Genomic DNA, 19,803 nt, shown 5'->3' with positions numbered 1-19,803 from the left:
TCCGAACAACTCATTTTTGCTGTTTTGCATTTTTTGGAGGAAGGCTGTGTAAAAAGAGCTTAGTAAGGCCCAAAAAAAATTCGGTCTCTGGTCAGACCAAAGTTCCGGAATTGACGCGGCCACGCGGCTTTTTTTTCTCATTTTTCTTCAAGCTCGGATTGTACAGACAAGGTGGGTACTATTTTGCTTTTTTTGGTGTCTTCATGTACATTGGTGTCCTCCATAATTTGCTTTGGTGCTTTCGATCATTTGCCTGGGTACAATTTTCCATTCCGTGGTGCTCTTTGGTAAAAAAAAATGAGGAGGAGCGGAAATAGAGGGCGCTGTTGGAGCTACCGCGGAACATTTTTGCGAAACTATGATTGTGATTCTTTTCAAATACGCGGGAGAACGGTATATTTAGACAATAAATACAAAATATAGCCCTGATAAAATAACATGTTTGACAAGAAATTAGCAACAAGGTCCCCACGTTTTTTTAAGAAGGAAATAAACCCACTTCAATCATATTCCTACGGCAATCATGTGTCCACTTCAAAAAAGGGAAACATTGTTCAACTTGAAGAATGGACGGGGCCGGATTTTTTTTTTCCTGTAGACAAACTCTTGGACAGTGCATGTCTCCAGAGGGCGCTATGTCTGGCGTTTTAAGATGGCGGCCTCCATGTGTGAATGTTGAACTTCAATGCTCACATTTTTTCAGTCGATATTTTAATATTGATTGAGTGGTTCCCTAATCCTTCTTAAACTATGTTCTGAAGAGTAACGGCACTGAGCTGTGCCAGTGTGATTTGTCGACAAATTTGTCGAAAAGTGACAACAAGATTGAAGAACGGTGGTTATTTTTGCTAGTCCCTGACCATGATGAATCCATGAAAACGTGCACACACATGACACATCTTTGCTGCAAAATAACTCCGAAGGTTTGGGACTACTCCTACTACGTAACCACCCTCCTTTATGTCAAGTAAAATCGTTGGTAAACATTTCACATGAACATTTTAGGCGCTTTTTTATTGCAGTGTTTAGGAACAAATGTTGCAACCTGACGCCACTTCAGCTATTGAGCGGTTGTATACAAAGTCTATGGAAAGTCAGAACAATCTTGTATTTCCTAACGAAATTGGAAATGTTTCTCACTCAGTCCCAGATTCATGTGTTATCAATATCATCATTTTTGCAATGAGTGACCTTTATTGAGATGATAGGCCTACATGAATACTGTAGGCTTTATGAAGAAAATAATTGGCGTCAGGTTGCAACAGTTTTTCCAGTGTGGATATTGGAAAGAATGAAGGCCTAGAAAAGTTTACTCCAGACCGCCACTTCGCTCTTTAATGGTTGTGTTCAAAGAGCCTATGCCATGGAGAGTCAGGAAACTTTTCAATGTGTTTCCTAACAAATTTAAAAGTGTTCCTTTGTCCCAGCACACCCAGATTCATGTCTTTTCAATATTTTTGTAATACTGACCTTTATTGAGATGACATATGAATAAAAAAATGGCATCAGGTTGCAACATTCTTTCCTTTATCAGTTTATATGTATCTGTGTCCTGCATTTGTGTCCATTGTTGTGCCGGCACTTCCTCTGCGCATGCGCACCTGCTATAAGTATGTAATGTAAGTAGTATGTACAAATGTAGTGGCTATCGTTACGGCAGTCGACCATCTGGTTCCCTGACCTGACAATATTCAACGTCAGGATCTGTGGCTCTTAGAACTGTGGATCTCGGACTTTATTTGCCTTAAAAGAGGCTATCGTTATGGCAGTGGCCCTGGATCGCAATGACACTTTAACCTTAACCTTTTCAATATGACCATTGAACCTTCACAATATGAATGTTGAACCTTCGCAATGGGCACGGTGTACGTTGCTTAATTTTGCTGTGTGGAAGTTGTTCCTTGTCATTGTGAATCATCCATCCTGTTAGTGTTAACGTTCGATTTGTGTATGTGGCCCAGGAATCATGCTTGATGTCAATGTTGCACTTTGCTTCTTCGCAATGTGAAACCATATTGAGTCGTTCGTCCCATTCATTGTTTGGATAGCCGACAGAGGGGGCTATTTATTTGTACAGCGCTCACTATGGATACGCACTTTTAGCCAATCAGGAGAACGCGCGTATCACGCGCGCGATCGATCGATATCAACGCGACGTGTGCACGTAGCTGGATTGTGCATGTAAACAGACGGAAATTCGAGACAAAACCATGTTCTTTTACACAAATCTGAACGATCCATATATTCCTAGACAATGCACTTGTAAAAAAGGGCCTACACAGCCTTCTTGGAAAGTCGGCGAACAAATTGACAACACAGAAAGTGCATTAATTTCCAATAAATGTGAGTGTTTGTTGACCGTTTCATTGTTTGCAATGACCGTTACCATTCATCAGTTGTGCGTATGTCGTCATATGATAATTCCATTATACTTCAGGGAGGATAGTATTACCTGAAGCGCGCAAACTTAGGCCTAGCCTACGCCTGATAACAAAAAAACAGGCCCTAGGCCTATGAACAACTTTGAAAATGTTTCACATCGTGGAGCATGCAAGATTATCTAAATTAAACTTTATGTAGAAATAGTTGGCAGTATTATTTTCTGAAAATAAAACCTTAAAAAAAAGGAAACAGTCCAGTTGACCAAATATGGTAACGGAATTCCCCCGTGGCGTACCGCTCCCAAAGTTAAAACGCTGAACTGCTGAAGTTCTTTTGAAAATAAAAAGTACTAACACAAAATTTTCCTACTGAACTTTTATTAAAATATAATTTGAATATTTGTGAGCTATTCTTTCATATTCCGAGTGAGCAAATTGCATAACAAGGTTCAATGGGACACGGCACGTCGCGAAAGAGCTGTGTTGTGATTCGCTTGAACGAAGACCCATAGAGAATGCGCGTATTTAGGTTGTAACAAGCATGTCGAACTTCAAACATAAAAGTACTTACACAAAATGTTCCGAGTTTGAAAGGATATTTTCACGACATGATCTTGAATAAATGTAGTTTCAGATACCGAGTGAGCAAATTGTGCCAAGTACTTCAAATGAGTGGTATAGAGTGATTTCAAAATGACACAGCGTACTCAGCATCAAATTCTACAAGCATTTCTCTGTTCTGCCATTGGCGGCGCTCCAATGAGACGCTTCAACTCGATATGCATGTACCTTTGCATTGTTAACTTTCGACCTTGCATCTTTTAAATATTATTATTGAACCGTGCTCATTCGTGATGTGTATTGAAAATATACATGTACATTTACATGTACATGACATGTAGCACACAGTCGGTTGGTGATAATTACCACGCACGACCCGACGTTCACTCGCACATTTTACAATTTTGGGTGCACGGACTGACGTCAATCCAAGCTATTGGCACGAATCTACAGTTTGCTCTAATTCATATTTTTCAATTTGATCTCGATCTAGATTCATAGGATCAGAGTGAACATTTCAACATGGATCAGAAGAAAAAGTGTAGGCCTAAAGGTAAGAACTTTGAGGGAATTATAATTATGGTCAAAAAAGTACACTTGACCAAATGTATCACGACTGCCCGCCCTGAAAGGTGTGCTCATCAACTATAGGCATTGCTTCTGCAGTCAGTTTTAGATTTAAATGGCCAATAAACGAAACAGACCAGTTCACTAATACATGCAGATTCATGCACGCACGCACGCAGGCAAACAGTGAGGCGGAAGTAAAATTGCCCTGTGTAAAAATGTATAGGGCTTTCGGAACTCAGCCGAATTTGCATGGTTTTATCGAATTTAGTCCATTTGTTTGCGGTTCATGAAATAGACGGAAAACCTGCATGGGCATCGCCAAGATTTTGTTGTGGACTAGATTCGATGCGAACGAGGCAAAATCGGTTGTAGCTCCGAAACCCCTGTACATTGTACACAAGGCAATTTTACTTCGCCTCACTGCGTACTCATGTGCGTCCGTGCATGAATCTGCATTGATTAGTGTACTGGTCTGTATCTCAGAAGCTGCCTTACATTGTATTAATACCTCTACGTAAAGGTTTAATGGAACGCCTTCACGATGGTGAGACGGTTATCTGCGCGGAAGGATATCTCTTCGTGTTCGAGCGACGTGGCTATTTGACAGCGGGGTCATTTGTACCGGAAGTAGTCCTCGAACATCCGGAATTAGTCCGGCAGCAGTATGAGGAATTCGTCCACGCCGGAAGTGACGTCGTGCTGGCATTTACGGTTTGTTTGTTTGTTTGTTTGTTTGTTTTGTTTTTTTTTTTTTTGGGGGGGGGGGGTTTGGCGACCGAACTGAAGAAAACGTTGACCACAATTCCTTTAACAATATCCACCACTATCCACCATCCAGTTTCAGTTGTTACCGCGGGTTTGAAAATGTAACATTGTTAACAAACCGCTCACCGCAACACATATTTTTTTTTCAGTATTACGCACATCGCGAAAAGATGGCACTGATTGGTCGAGAGGATGATCTGGAGCGAATCAACAAGCACGCACTGCGCATGGCACGTGAGGTGGCTGACCAAACTGGTACTCTGATGGCAGGTAACATCAGCAACACCAACATCTTTCTGGACAGCGTGCCCAATTATCGAGAGAAAATTTGGCAGATCTTTAAAGTACGTATGAAGTAAATCACAGATATATTTTTCGTACATCTAAATTGACAGTATCTGTTCCATTCCACCAACTCAAACATCTTTTATTGTCATTTGTGCATTTGTCTCGTTCGAAGCAACACAAATGCTCAAAAACTAAAGAAGGGTGCATAATCTGATGAAGTTTTAGCTCAGTGAATGCTGCGTTTTCCGAGAAAACAATATTCTAGGATCTCGATTTCAATTCAAAAGTTGCCGAGTCATGTTTTGAATTGCGCACGGAATCAGCATCCGGGACACGTTCTCATCCAGCCGATTGCAGCTACTGAACCGACGAAGTTTAGCAAGCGCACGCGTGTGCGTCTTGTCAACGCTTGCGCGACCTATTCACGGCTTCGCCGAATAAATTTCCAAAAAATGTGTCTTTAGACGCATCTTTGGAAAGGACCTTCTTCTAGTGTTTTCTTCAAAATGACAGCAGGCCAGAAAGAATAATTTCACATGGAGTTAAGTGCCATTACTATCTTTAAACCAAGAATGCCTTTCTTCAATCATTTCGTCAATAACCTTTTGGATAGCTGCAAATGATATACTCTACCTTTAACCACAAGCTTATCGAGTGAGACTTGAACCCCAAAAAAGTGTTGTGCTTATGCATTAGTAGGTTATCAATAACAATTTGATTTGTTGACATCAAGTTGTACGTAACTAGGGCCCTAGTTAGGGCCCAAAACCGAAACGCACGATCAGCAAATGAGCGTGACATTTTACTCTACGCAAACAGCGCAACGAGTGTGCGCATGTCCACTGCAGGACTGCTTTTTTAAAACCAATGACGTACTTAAGTTGTTTGCGTATGCGCTATTTGTGCGTTGCATCTAAAGTACACTTTCAAAATTCAATCCATCTCATTTCATTATGCTCTACAAATAGAACATCAAGTCAAAATGTCTGCGCCAAGGACGGCTTCAAGGCGTCTCCACGCGCAAGAATGAGGAGTTAGCGCTCTAGTAATTTAATATAGCTCTGTCAGTCATGTGGATGTCTTTAAGTGTCTTCACATGACTTGGTTGAGGAAAGTTTTACTGATCACTCGGCTTCCAAACACGCCAAACGAATACTCTCTGGCCAGTGTGAATACTCTGATGTTTGGTTAGATGGGTTTGTCGGGTAAAGGCTTTGCTACAGGTCTTACAAACAAATGGCTTCTTGTCATCAGGGCCATTGTGAAACCTTTCATGTCTGATCAGATGAGATTGGCGATTAAAAGCTTGACCACAGGTCTCAAAAAAATAAATAAATAGGGTCCTATGTTGCAGGGTTGGGGTTTGAAGGGCGTTTTAAGGCTTAGCTTCCATCACCGGCCGGTTTAAGTACCGGCTACTCTAGGCCGGCCCCTTTGAGGCCGCAATGATCCTTTGCCGGTATGTTTGCCCCTCTCGGCCGGTTCAAGTCCGGTCTTGCTCCAGTATCTCGATCATCGACACTTCAAAGTCACTCAACAAACAACCTACTGATATGCAGCCTGCCAGCCTCCAGAGTTGAACAAAGGGTTCTGAGCAGATTAGTGTCTATTGTGTAAACATGGTGTAAACACGCTTCCAGACTTTAGACTTTAACTAAACTTAATGGCGAAAGATACATACGGCAGTGTGACGTTTAAACTCTTTGAATTTAAGAATTACTTCTTTTTTACGCATTTTTATCAGCTGAGTTTGAAAATAAAGCAGAAAACCCGAATTAATCACCATAACGATTTACATGTAACTGGCTCCCGAGGAAAGTGGCAGGTTAATTGATAGCAGTCAGGAACTTTTAAGGCCTTTTTGTTGCACTTGGAGGATTAAGCGGATTAAGCATGAAACAATAGATCGTTTATAGCGGGTGGGTGTCTCTGCCAGAGTCTTGCCGGCTGCTCGGCCGGTTTGAAAAGGATTAAACTAACAGGCCGAGCTATATCGGCTGGCCTGTATTTAAACCGGCCGGTGATGGAAGCTAGGCCTAACGGATACTGCAATCGTTGTGCTCACGTTGTAATCTAAGGGGCGTTTTATTAAAAAAAAAAAAAATACGTCAATCCTGCCCCTTTGTCTCCGAACATGATGTACGTCTGACACATGTTTACAACTGGTTGAAGCAGTTTATTATTACAAAAGGCAGTTATTTATTGCTGATCGAATTAGGCCTATAATTATGAGTTTTCATCAATGGCTAATTGCTTGTACATCGAGAACCGTGCACATCCACAATATGAAACAGTCAAGTGCCGTGTCACGCGAAGCTAACTGGGCGCATTTCTCGTCCTTACAAACTGAAAGCAACGCGAAGCTAGCGAACGATGGCCGTAAAAAGGGCCCCAGAAAATTCGCGTTATTCATTCCCGTTATTGAGTCTGGTTGTTTGTTTTGTTTGTTAGTTTGTTTGTTGGGTTGTAAGAGTATTTATTTATTAGTTCGTTTTTATATTTGTGTATCTGTCTGGCTTGTCCAATGTTTCACTCTATGATTTTTTGGCTGAGTCTTGTCTCATCTCCCCCCGTCTTGTCTCGTCTCGTCATGTCTCGTCATGTCTCGTCTCGTATGATTTGTACAATTTACTTTTCAATAGTACTTTAATTTTTATGAATGGAATTTTAAATCTGTTTTATTGGCAGGGGTTTGGATGAATGTCTGATGACAATTGTTTTTTTTTTACTTTTACATATCCGTGGCAGCCTGTCCAACTTTTAGCTTTTATTTTATGTTTTAAGATTTAAAATAAAATAATTGAATCAAATAAATCAAATAAAGTTTCTTCAAGTCTTTATTACGCTGGAGATTTCCCGATCGCAGTACATATGAGAGGCAGCCCGAATAGGCGCGACCTAATCCGGCCAAATAACGATTTGTATACTAGTTTATCTGTATTAATAAAGAATTTTGGCCCCTGCACTTGAGGGTCTGTATTTGTAGAAGTGAAGGGTCCATGTTCCTGAATTTGGATTTCTGAACAAAACATTTGAATGGAATCTATATTGATATGGAGTGGAAGGAATCTGTTTTTTTTTTTCAAAATGGCGATGGGGTGATCATCGTTGGAGGGAAAAATCACCTAAAAGTCATAGGTCAACCCCCCCCCCCCCCAAAAAAAAAAAAATTCCAAAAAGGTAAAGAGGATTAATTCAGCTTTCATTTGATGTATATTTTGATCACCTGTGAGGGTTCAGAGTATGTTACCCGATTTGTTTAAATTGGGGTATTTATCTTTTGAAAATTGTCGGTTTGTGTATTATGAATATGATAAAGTGAAATTATTTATGCAGTATTTTGCCCATTTCCCTCAAAATTGCATATTGTAATATTGTACATTTTTATCAATTTGCTGGAATATGTGATACCTCACCAACAAGTATCTTTTAACGAAATTCAATCAGAATATTTATCAATTTTTTTATTTTTTTTTAGTTGTTGTGTTACTTGTTGGTGTCCCTGCCACTGTACGATGGTGTAGCCGTGCGTTATGCACGTGGATTGTGTACTTTCGTTTTGACGGGGACTTTACTGAATAGAGTCTGGTGACTGTACATAGAAATTTCCTTGAATAAAAGTCGAATCGTTCATTCATGTGCACTTGTTATGCAAAGCAGGGGCAGTGGTTCAAGGATATCTATGTCGACTTGCATAAAGTGTGCAGGAACGCGACTTGAATGCTTTTATGTGTTCACAATACAACGACGCTGTTTAGTTATTTCACTGTGTGACACAGTGAGAAATGTTGGAATCATAATGGCGTCAGCGATACTTGCTGGGGAGCTCTTGCGTACGACTTTCTGTACTTTGGTACTGTTGTTTCCAGGACAATTGTGTGTACGGTAACCCGACGTACCCAGATTTTTAAAGACGAAATTGCCGACCTCAAACTTGTTAGTGCCATATTTGGCAACTATATGTGCGTTATTAGTTTAATTAAACAAATGAACAGGTTAATTAAACATAGTACCATTGAAGGTACCTAAAAGTAAACATAACAGCATATAAGACCGACAGACGAACATAAAATGTCTGGATAATTTTTTAGGGCGTTAGGCCGGCAAGTTAACACAAACTTGGTGTCAAATAGATCATGGGAGTGACTTTTCTTTGACTTTTCATACAACTTTACATACACTTTAACTGTATGACCTGCAGTGGCGTAGCCGGGGGGGGGGGGGGGCTCCCCCCCATGAAACCTTGTCGCCCCCCCCCCCCCCCCAGTCGCCTCCCCCACTGACAGTACATACAGGGGACGAAGTTGGAAAAGAAACACGCATCGCGATATCGGAACGCTTGCGCGTAGTTCAGGCAAGTCAAAAGATCTATCTTTCTTTGTTTTTTTTTTATCTTTTTCCATGGAATTGAATTTCGTCTTTCAATTATTTAGGTTGACCAACCGACCCACAATTTGGAAAAAAGATCGAAATTTTAAAACATTGACAATTCTGAATGGCCCCTAATGTTCCCAACAACTACCACTTTTTATAACGCGAAAAGAGCACCACCATTGTATAACCGGTATGACCTTGTGACCCTAATACGCCCACTGATTGGTCGAGAACGAGATAGCCTGCTTAATATTCATCAGTCATTCATTGCACTTTCACGAGTGCTTTTCACAGGCCTACGTAATTGTACTTACGTACTTTTACACGCAAACATATGATTGCAAATAATGAAATCTCGCAGAAGTCTTCATTTTCAACCGGCGATTTCGACAAAAAAAGTATAAATGGCTCTTGCACGTGTTTCACATGTAAATGAAGCGTACACCATCCTCTACCTACTAAAACTTGCCATTTCTTTCGGGTTTTTTTTAAAGAATCGAATGTACACACAATCGGCCCTCGCTTTTGTTGCAAAAAAGTACGAATTTTGTTTGACGCGCCGTAACAACACTTCAATTTTGTCAAAGGCAGTTATATTTTGTATCAAATTTATATTTTGTATCAAAATAAAGCACACGATTTCAACTTTTTACTTGCTTCGCCATCTTTGCCGATAGTGGTACATGAGAGTAGTTTGTTGGTGTTTTCTGTCGTATTGAATGCACTCTCTCAAAATCTTGTGTAAGCTTTCGGACCATGCGTGCGTGACCCCGGGACAAGAAACTGAGGTCAGGGCTGTGCGCGTGACACGGCAACTGACTAAACAGTATTGACTGAGTGTGTGTTTTTTGTGTGTAAAATTTTGAATTGTTATATTTCCTTTTAAGGAACAGATAGAATGGGCTGTAGAAGCGGGAGCCGATTTCATTGTGGCGGAAACCTTTCCTCACTTCGGTGAAGCGTTAATGGCTGTGAAGGCGTGCAAGGAATTTGCAAAAGGTGCGTTGGTTTTAAATTGAGCTGACAAGTTATTCAGGATACCCTCATGCGTATGATAAAATGTACATGCTTGGGCAGTATTTGAGTAGGTTAATTCAGCTACACTATGTTAAAAAGATAGGAAGCGTGTCAATTCAAGTAAGATTTGAATAACGTACATGGCGCAAGTCCGTACACTTGGTTACGACCAGTCACGACGTGCTCTAGAACAGAGGTGAAAATATCACGTAAGCTGATTAAATATCTCTAGTTTTCGACAAAATCTAACTTGGGAAACAACATTGATTGTCTTGAAGACAATTTTGGTCTTTGGCAACACTGTTTACTCCATAATTTTTGAAACAAATTTTGAAACAAACTGACAAGGGAAAATGGCCGCCAAGAAGTCTACATACGCTGACGTCACAGCATCAAATCCGCTGGAGGTGGGAGATTGTAAGCCAGTCTTTTTCCGACATTGTGACGCAATACCTCAAGACGCCAAGCCACTCACTGGTGAAGAAGTCTACCTTGCTATCTCCGTCGACATGGACCCCAATCAGATTGGAGGAATCCAGCGAATTGGAGGCTTGTGGAGGGTGTACCTTGAAGATCGGGCCGATCGCATCATTTTGATCACCCACGGTCTGAAACTGAGGGGGAATACTGTCCCCATTTTCGACAAGAACCCTTTTCTACGTGGTTATTCTGACAACCAGCTCAAAGTTACCATCAGAGATGTACCGCTTTCAGCTGATGACAACCTAATACGAGAAACTCTTGAAAAGCTCAAATGCAAGCTCACGGGTCCAATCGTCCGACAGAAGTTGCGAGTTAACGGTAAGCTGACAAGATGCGATAACGGTGAGCGAGTTGCATACATTGAGGTTCCGCCGAAGTTGCTACCCCGTAAAGTGATGGCTGGCTCCTTCACAGCCAGATTATTCCACTATGGGCAAATCGACGACAGTACTCCCAACTGCTCGAGATGTCTGGATCAAGGTCACTATAGATCAGCCTGTCCTAATGACGTAAAATGCACTACCTGTCGTCTATCTGGACATATCAGTCGGGATTGTCCCAATTTCAATGGTGTCTCATCATCCCAACCTGTACAAGATACCTATTATCAACCTACACAGAATAGCCAACATTCGGGTGCAACAGAGCGTGCCCAACGAGAAAGGTCACCCCAAGAGGACACACCGCCTTCCACCCCGAAGACCCACAGCCGACTACACAGCAGTCTAAGATCCCAAACTGTGTACGTCGCTCAAAACGCACTCGTATCAGTTCCAGCCAGTCAGTGCCAGACAACAACGACCCAGGCCTACATGTATCCGATGACGACAACATCATGGATACTAACAAGACAGTCATGACCGACGGGCAAATGACACGAGAACTTTCACATCCCAGTGACATAACTTCAAATGTACCAGCCAACCAAACAAAGAGCAAGAGCAACCCAACAGAACAAAGACGCCGACGTCGCCACAATCGAGCCTCACATTAAGACACTAAGTATAGTGACTATATTTCTAACTTTGCTGATGAAAATTCATGTTATTAATTGCGATGTGTTTTAATTTGTTTCGTAACTCACCCCAGTGATGCATACACTTCATATTATGTCACTCAACGTTAGAGGTATGAGAAATAAGGACAAGAGAAGGCAACTGTTTCAGTGGATAAGATATCAACAAGCAGATATTTCCTTGTTGCAAGAAACATTCCTTAGCCAAGACATGTAGACAATTATCAGCCTCGATTGGCAAGGTAGCTGTTTTCACGCCTATGGTACAAACCACAGTCGTGGAGTCTCTGTATTTTAAGTAAGATGTGCAACATTGATGTTATCAATCACCAAGGTAGTGAGGATGGTCGTATAAAGATCTCTTAAATTGTAAAATCAATGAGGAGAGCTTTTGTATTGTGAATGTTTACGCTACCACAGTATCTCAGTACAAAGAACAATTCTATAAAACACTTACAAAGTGGATTGAAAGGCACAGAATTAACAATGGTAACTTGATAATCGGAGGTGATTTCAACTGTGTACTTAACCCGATGGTTGATGTAAAACCCAAGAGCAGCAATTATAAGAGGGTCCAAGCATTGTGGAAACTTATTGCGAAATTCGATCTTTGTGATATTTGGAGAAAAATGCATCCAGATACAAAGCAATTTACGTGGAGACATTTAAGTCTGAATATTGCATCCAGGATTGATTTTTGGTTAACTACAAAGAATATTCAGAATTGTGCAGTCAACTGCGACATACGTCCAGCATTTAAAAGTGACCACAATGCTATTTCACTAAAAATAACCACTCAGAATAATCCCAGAGGTCCAAGGTACTGGAAATTCAATGCTGAGCTGGTAACCAATCCTCGGTATAAAAATATCATACAGAGCATAATTCAGCAGTGTAAGACAGATGAACAAGTGTACTCTCAGACAAAGCAAATCACATGGGAAATGTTCAAAAAGAAAGTTAAGGAAAGTTCTATCAGATTTTCAAGGACCATGGCAAGTGAAAAAAGTACCAGCACTGACAAACTGAGCAAAGAGCTGCTTGACTTGCAGGGTAAATGGGACAATTCCCACAACGAAAAACTGAAGCTTGAAATCAGCAAAAAAACAGGCTGAGCTAGAACGAATAATTGCCTACAAAACAAAAGGTGCCATCATTCGCTCCAGAGTGAAATGGTTTGGAGATGGTGAAAAAAAAACACTAAATATGTCATAGGCCTTGAAAAATTTAGGGCTAATAAAAAGGTGGTGGTGTCCCTAAAAGCAACAAATGGTAAAGTTGTTCACCATCATGCCTCCATTATGAAAGAAACTCTTAACTATTATACGGAGCTATATTCATCATAAAAACATTCCTGATGAAAACATTGATCAGTATTTAAATGGCATCATGAGTGATCAAAAACTGAATGAGGAAGACATGAGTCGCTGTGAAGGCTTACTGACTGTTAAAGAATGTGAAGATGCGCTATTCGCTATGAAAAAATAACAAAGCTCCTGGGCCCGATGGGATTTCTGTCGAGTTTTACAACACTTTTTGGCATGACATAAAAAACATGTTGGTCGACTCCATAAATGAAGGTTTCGTGAAAGGGCAATTTTCCACCACACAGAAAAGAGGTATTATTTCTCTAATTCATAAGAAAGATGAGATAAATAATCTGGACAACTGGAGGCCAATAACACTCCTTAATTATGATCATAAAATTCTTACAAGTGCCCTAGCTACAAGACTTCAAAAGATCCTGCCTCGTATACTTAACGAGGACCAATGTGGTTACTTAAAATTGCGAATTGCGGGACAAAACATTCGCCTGATTCAAGACATTATTGAAATGCGCTTGGATAAAGGAACTGAAGAAGCCATTCTTTTCTTAGACTTCAGAAAAGCGTTTGACACAATTGAGGTTAACTTCATTAAGAAAGCGTTGGAGTTTTTCAACTTTGGTCGGTCTCTATTAAAGTGGACAGATGTTTTGTACAATAACATAGAGAGTTGTGTCACACAAAATGGCTGGTTGTCAAACTATTTCAATGTTACTAGATGCATCAGACAAGGCTGTCCTCTATCAGCATTACTGTTTATAATTGCTGCAGAAATGTTGGCTCTGAAGATTAAAGCTAACGAAAACATCAAAGGTATCTAGATAGATCTTGATGGAAAACTTACGGAAATTAAAACCGCCCAATACGCCCATGAAACTACCATCTTTGTTAGCGACAAAAACTATATCATGGGTGTACTAAATGAAGTTGGTAATTTTGAAAAAAGTGGCCGGTTTAGAGATTAACCTCAATAAAACAGAAGGTCTATGGCTAGGCAAAGGTAATAATAATTGTGATCTTGCCGGTATAAAATGGCCAGTGGTCCCAAGCTTAGGTGTGTATTTCGGCAGAAACCAAGAGAAGTTGAGAGAGCTGAATTGAAACAGTAAGGTTACCAAGTTAAAAAGAATCTTGAATGCTTGGAGAACTAGACACTTTACAATTTTTGGTCGAATTACAATCGTTAAAACACTCGGTGTTTCTCAAATTATGTATAATTATAGTGTGTTGCATGTACCAGACTCAGTCATCAAAGCTGTAAAACGAATGCTCTATCATTTTGTTTGGAATTCAAAGTGTGAAAAGGTGAAACGAGACACAATGATTGGTGACTATAACGAAGGAGGGGTGCGTATGATTGATATTCAGTCTCAAATTAAAGCACTGAAGGTTATGTGGGTTAAAAGATTGTGTGACAACACTCAAGGATCCTGGAAATGTCTAGCTAAGAAAGTTCTTTCTCCGTATGGAGGAGTTCCGTTAATATTTCAATTTAGCCTTCCTGCTGATATTGTTAAAATGTTGGATATATCAAGTTGTTATGTACCTAGGTTATATACAGATTTGTCACGGTTCTGGTTCGAAATCAAAGATCAAAATATCGGTGTCTCTAGCTTCAGTAGCTTGCAACTCGATCCCACGGAAATAGTGGGGTAACAGTCTAATACGCAGTAATAGTAATCCGATTATCCTCAAACACTGGATTGAATCAGGTATTGTGTTTGTAGGAGACCTTTGTCCTAATGGTTTTGTTCCTTGCAAAGACAGGACTCTTCTTCCAAGCCGGGAGTCTACCGCATTCCATGTGAATGTGGCAAAGTCTACATCGGCGAAACCGGTCGGAACCTTCCCACTAGGCTCAGGGAACACAGAGCACATGGACGGCGAAGGGATTTTGACAAATCTGCCATTGTCAAACATTCGCACCGATCCAGTTCTGGCACCCAACTCGCATACGGGAAACCATCGAGATCCGCAAGCACAACACAGTTCCACAAGACATCAAATGTCACCTCTACGACATCTTGCTCCCACTCCTCCAGACTGATGGGTCTCCTATGCCCTAGGTCCTCAGCTACCACCTTAGACTGATGGTCTCCTATATACAGCTACTTGGCATCCACACAGGATGCAACTTCACACTTCATCGATTTCGCTTTGCTACTTAAGTATTTTCTTTAACGTCGAATTTATACCTCTGGTTCTTTTCAGAACTATTCTGTTAGTTGAGAAATTATTCGCACATGGTGTTTCCGCAAACCTTTCATTATTTGTGTCAATTCAACTGTCTTTATTGCACGTCAAATACCAAATCGTTGGCCACTTGACATTTTTTACTAGTCAAGACTATATCTGATTTAGAGCAGATACCAAAGTTAAAATGGTCTTGCTTTACGCGCAGATATTCCCTGCGTGGTGACATTGTCGGCCGTGCATTGCCAAGTGAACGGGAAGCCGGCTACTGTGGACGACGTGGATATCGTCGACGCGTTCAACAAGCTAGCGGAGGCGGGGGCTGACGTGGTGGGGCTGAACTGCTCGCGGGGACCGGCCACCATGCTGCCAATTCTGGAAGAAGCCATCAAGGACTGCAAAGTGAGATCTGCAGTCTGCACCCGAGTTTTTGTTCTTTTATTTATTTATGATGGGATTCCAACTGCGCCTGCGTTAATTGACATAGGTTATCATGGGTCGTTCTGGATAAATATAACAGCGATCTCATAGATATGAGCCGTATTGGTTATCTGTGGTTCTTTCTGCAATAAAATTGCGTAAATGCCACTATTTACATTTATTGTTGTAAGATAAGAAGAAAGCTTTGGTACTTGAACGTTGCCATACGTATTTAAACCAGACCTTTTAAGGCGTCCCTCCCCCTCAGAGTATTATAACGCTTAAAAAAATCTCTTGCAAAAGAAAGTTTGCAGGTTTGAGTGACTCGTCTTTAACCGGTGCCTTTTTAATGCGCCCCTCCCCTCGAAGTGTTACAGCGTTTATAAACTATTGTAAAAAGCGTTGAACGTTGTAGTGACTTGTCTTAAGCCCAATCCTTTTATAACGTCTCTCATCTTCATCGTGAAAAAAAAACGTATTTAACTGTTCCAAAAAGGCATTAAGAATGCGTTCAAACGATAAACACCTTTTTTTGTATATTTCTTTAACACCACAGGCACCCCTAGCCGCTGTTCCCGTTATGTACCGCACAACTAACGAGGAACCGAGCTTTATTTCTTCCAAGGACCCTCTGACAGGTAAAATTCTCACTTATAAGCATTACTCATGTCCATTTATAATAGGTCGGGAAGAACCATTATCGCGCAAGGAACACCCCAGTTATACGTTCAAAATTATTCTATTAGAGGGATTTTGAGAGCCATGCAGGAAATTGGGGGATTGAGGACATATGGCATTGCACCACTGGCCTGGTCCAGCAGCTTCCAATTCTGATGAGTTTGGATGCAATGGTGTCCGAAAGTGAAGTTATTGAGCCATGCTATCGAGGGATCCTTCTTCAAGATGGCAACTTTTTCAGTTTGGGAAACATCATTCGTTTTTTTAGGGCTTGGGAGAGAATATCTCAAACAGTCATTGGTCAACTAACCAAAAAATGAACGGAACATGAAAGATGACATGTTGATCATCTTTTTTTTTGTACAGCCCGAACACCTGTGAGAGTTTTGAGTATTTAAAACAAAATGAAATATAGGGATTATCACTGGTCTCATTGGGAATGTATTTGCTTTAATGGGTGCACTCTGCTGAGGTTTTAAGCAGTTCATTTTTAAATGACAGGGGGCGCTAATACTGACGCCATTTTGGGGGTTGAAACCGTTGCGAATCCAATGTTTTGGGGGTATAAGTTTAGCCACGGCTAAACGAAAATACGATTTTACACTTTTTACATAAAGTTCAGTAAATTTACGAAACAGCTGGAATTTACGAGAGTTTGCTAGTGTTTGTACCCAAATATTGGCGGTGTTATAGTTAGACCGCCCCAAGTTAGATAGCGCGCCTCTATTCGTTACATTGCCCCCATGGCCTATTGACTTCTTGTTTTAGTACTAATGCCCAGTGTCCATCTAAAATGTTCTCGAATCCCTTGCGTACTGCCAAGAGCCTTGAATTGGTATTTTTTCCTTCTTTTTCAAGGTGAGCCGCTGTTCCCTGTGAATCTGGACTGCATCCAGTGTAACCGTAAGGACATCCACGACTTTGGCAAGCGAGTGCAGGAGCTGGGCATCAAGTACGTGGGTCTGTGTTGCGGCAACTCGGCTCACCTGACCCGGAGCCTGGCCGAGAGTTTGGGCCGAAAGCCCCCGGCCTCCCGCTACTCGGCAGACCTGAACAAACACTGGCTGCTTGGACATGACGACAAGTTGCCTTTGCTGGAGCAAGAATCCAAGACTAAGTATACTCTCAGATTGACCAAAGTTGAGTAATAAACAAACATTGACCTACTTACACAACTGAAATATAGAAAAACATATGCCTTGATGACTAACAGGTTATTTTTAGCAGGCCTTGGTTCTTCATTCAAACTAAAAGAGTCAATAATTTTTAGAAGAGACAGTAGGATAAAAATTACATTTATTTCTGTTTGAAACTTCAAACAGTACAGAAATAGGTACATTCACTCTTTATTAGCAAATGCCAAGCATACGATGACCGACCATCAACGTATAATTGTTCTAATGGCGTCTGGGATTATCGTTAAGTCTTCAACTTTGTTTTAACGGTTTTTTTATATAAGGACAGGATGGTACAAAAAGAAACAACGTCTGATTTTAAAACATGCAGATTGAAAAAAAAGATATTTAATCTTTTGCTTCCTTGAGATAATACCATTATTAGATTGGAGATCAAAGGGTAACAGTACTTCCTGAATAAAAAATGTATTAATTGCTGAAGGGGCAATCTTACTTGGGTCACCCAACGAGGAACATTTTCTGAGGACAAAGCTTTTGGGGAAAATAGGAACCGCACCTATGTCGATGTCGTAGATGAATACCACTGAAAACAAGGTGGTGTTAAACTTAAGAATCTTCTTTGCACTGATGAAATCTCACACATTCCGGAGTGCAGATATTTCTGTCCTCCAAGCAATAGTGTTCATATCTTTCTTCGAAAAAAAAAGAAAAAAAGAAAAAGAAAAAAAAAGATACACCCCAAACCGAAAAAAAGTGACGACACAATTGCGTTATTATAATATCTCGTTATTAATGTACATTGCCCGTCAGTATTTGAGATTTTAGCTGTGAATGTTTAATCATTGCATTTCAAGAATATTAACATCCGTTAAAGATAGGAAAATCCTCGACTAGCCTCATTACACCGTTTAGAAATAGCTAACGAATTTTGACTTGAAAAAGTGTTGTAAATATCAACAGGAAACATCGTTTGAATTTTACAGAGTAGTTTTAAATGAAATCAATTATAGCAGACCTTGTTAAAAAAAACTGCACGTGTCGGAGCTTAGTGAGAAACAACATTTTTACCGTTGTTTGAAATTCTTTTCTGATTTTGGGGGTGCGGATTTGATTCAGTCTTTTAATGCTGACATAATTCAAATAACGCTGACACCAGACGTAAAGCGTAAACTCTGCATGAAGTTCCTCGCGATGGGGACACTGGCAATTATATGGAAACACAACCTCATTAGCTGTCAAACAAAGTGGACTGATGTAAACTCTGTAGATCAAACGATCCAGAGTAGTGGAATTAGATTTGTACAACTAGATTCTTTAATAAATCTGATGACTTGAATTTTTTGTAGACGATATGTGCATTTCATGTGCATTGTTTATTTGTTTAACTGGCTGGGTTTTTGTTTGTGAGCAGGAGGGTACTTTCGTAACAGATTACCCCTTCACGCCATTGTCATTTGAGTACCCCCCCCCAAAAAAAAATATTTGGAATGACTGCCCTTTTCCATTCAAATGCCTTCTTTTCACCAGCGCTTAACCATCCCCCCCCCCCCGCCCAATAATTTATAAAAAAGTGGCTTTTTTTTAAGAAGTGCCTGTTTTTTTTCCTGAACAAGTGGTTGGAAGTGCGTCCACAAGCAGAAAGTAGAGTCCAAGGTGGATGAGCATACAAAGCATGGGATCGAATCTCCGGACGATACGGCGTCTGAGCTGAGGGGAGTAAAACCCGAGGATCAGTAGAGCTTCCGAGACAGCCGGCCACTGACACCAAAGTGTTAACCACCGTTTCTTCCATGCTACCCCAGGACATAAAGGACGCGGCGACCGGGACGGGACACACGCACGACACTTGGTGTCATTGCTGACGACGATGACATTGCCCTCACACTCCACGCACAGCAACACTTCACCTCATCCTCGATGAAATCTGTTCCGGAGCCGACCCAGTCTAGGAGCTAGACGTTGTTATGGTTTACACTCGATAATCCGCCACCGCAATAACCCGCCGCCACGAGAGGGCGTTATCACAACCAACCAGCATCATCCACAAGCTGTCAGTAACAATGTCTAGGCCAATTCGTATTGGTTGTTTAATGCGCGCGAATCCGTTTGGCCTAATGTATGTGCGCATTCAAACAAAAATAGGTTTCCCCGGCTATTTAAAAAAATTTTTTCACTCAAATTCACCAACTCTAACATTCAATTTTGCCAAAGAACAAAAATTACACGCTTAAATTAAACCAATTTAGTCATCAACCATTCAATTTCAACGTTTGGTCACCCACTTTAGTCACTATCTTTAGTCACCAAATTCGTCTAAGTTGTTGCCGAATGGCAGCATTCAGATTTCGAATCCGTCTTATATAAATCAATTATAGACGAGTTTGATATCTGAATAACAAGGTTTGGTGTGGACGAAAACGTGTGCTCGTCGTTTGAATTTGCTTGAACTAAATTTGAAATGTCTGACAAGAGACAAAATTTAACATTGGAATCACTAAATCGAAGTTGCTGGATGAATTTGAATATTATAAACGGTCTATGATCACAGTTTTTAAATAACCGGGAAAACATGTCAGTAGTAGTTCTGATTTTTGTAC

General features: G+C 40.7%; 1 protein-coding gene across 2 annotated transcripts; it reads left to right on the top strand.

The window, feature by feature from the left end:
- Positions 1-635: 635 nt before the first annotated feature.
- On the top strand, positions 636-18,558 carry LOC119730874 (betaine--homocysteine S-methyltransferase 1-like). 2 transcript variants are annotated; one of them, XM_038203938.1, is made up of 8 exons: positions 636-979; positions 3,436-3,495; positions 4,033-4,223; positions 4,427-4,621; positions 9,827-9,938; positions 15,181-15,374; positions 15,949-16,030; positions 16,929-18,558. In XM_038203938.1, the coding sequence occupies exons 2-8, from the start codon at positions 3,465-3,467 to the stop codon at positions 17,216-17,218; spliced, it is 1,095 nt and encodes a 364-aa protein (XP_038059866.1). In that variant the 5' UTR covers positions 636-979; positions 3,436-3,464; the 3' UTR covers positions 17,219-18,558. The 2 variants fall into 2 exon arrangements, with proteins under 2 accessions (XP_038059866.1, XP_038059865.1); XM_038203937.1 differs by lacking the exon at positions 636-979 and adding an exon at positions 2,117-2,343.
- Positions 18,559-19,803: the final 1,245 nt, after the last annotated feature.

The sequence above is a fragment of the Patiria miniata genome, unplaced genomic scaffold (assembly GCF_015706575.1).
Source record: "Patiria miniata isolate m_02_andy unplaced genomic scaffold, ASM1570657v1 HiC_scaffold_22, whole genome shotgun sequence".
Lineage (NCBI taxonomy): Eukaryota > Metazoa > Echinodermata > Asteroidea > Valvatida > Asterinidae > Patiria > Patiria miniata.
Note: the sequence above shows the minus strand (reverse complement) of the source record. Positions and strands in the feature narration are given on the sequence as shown.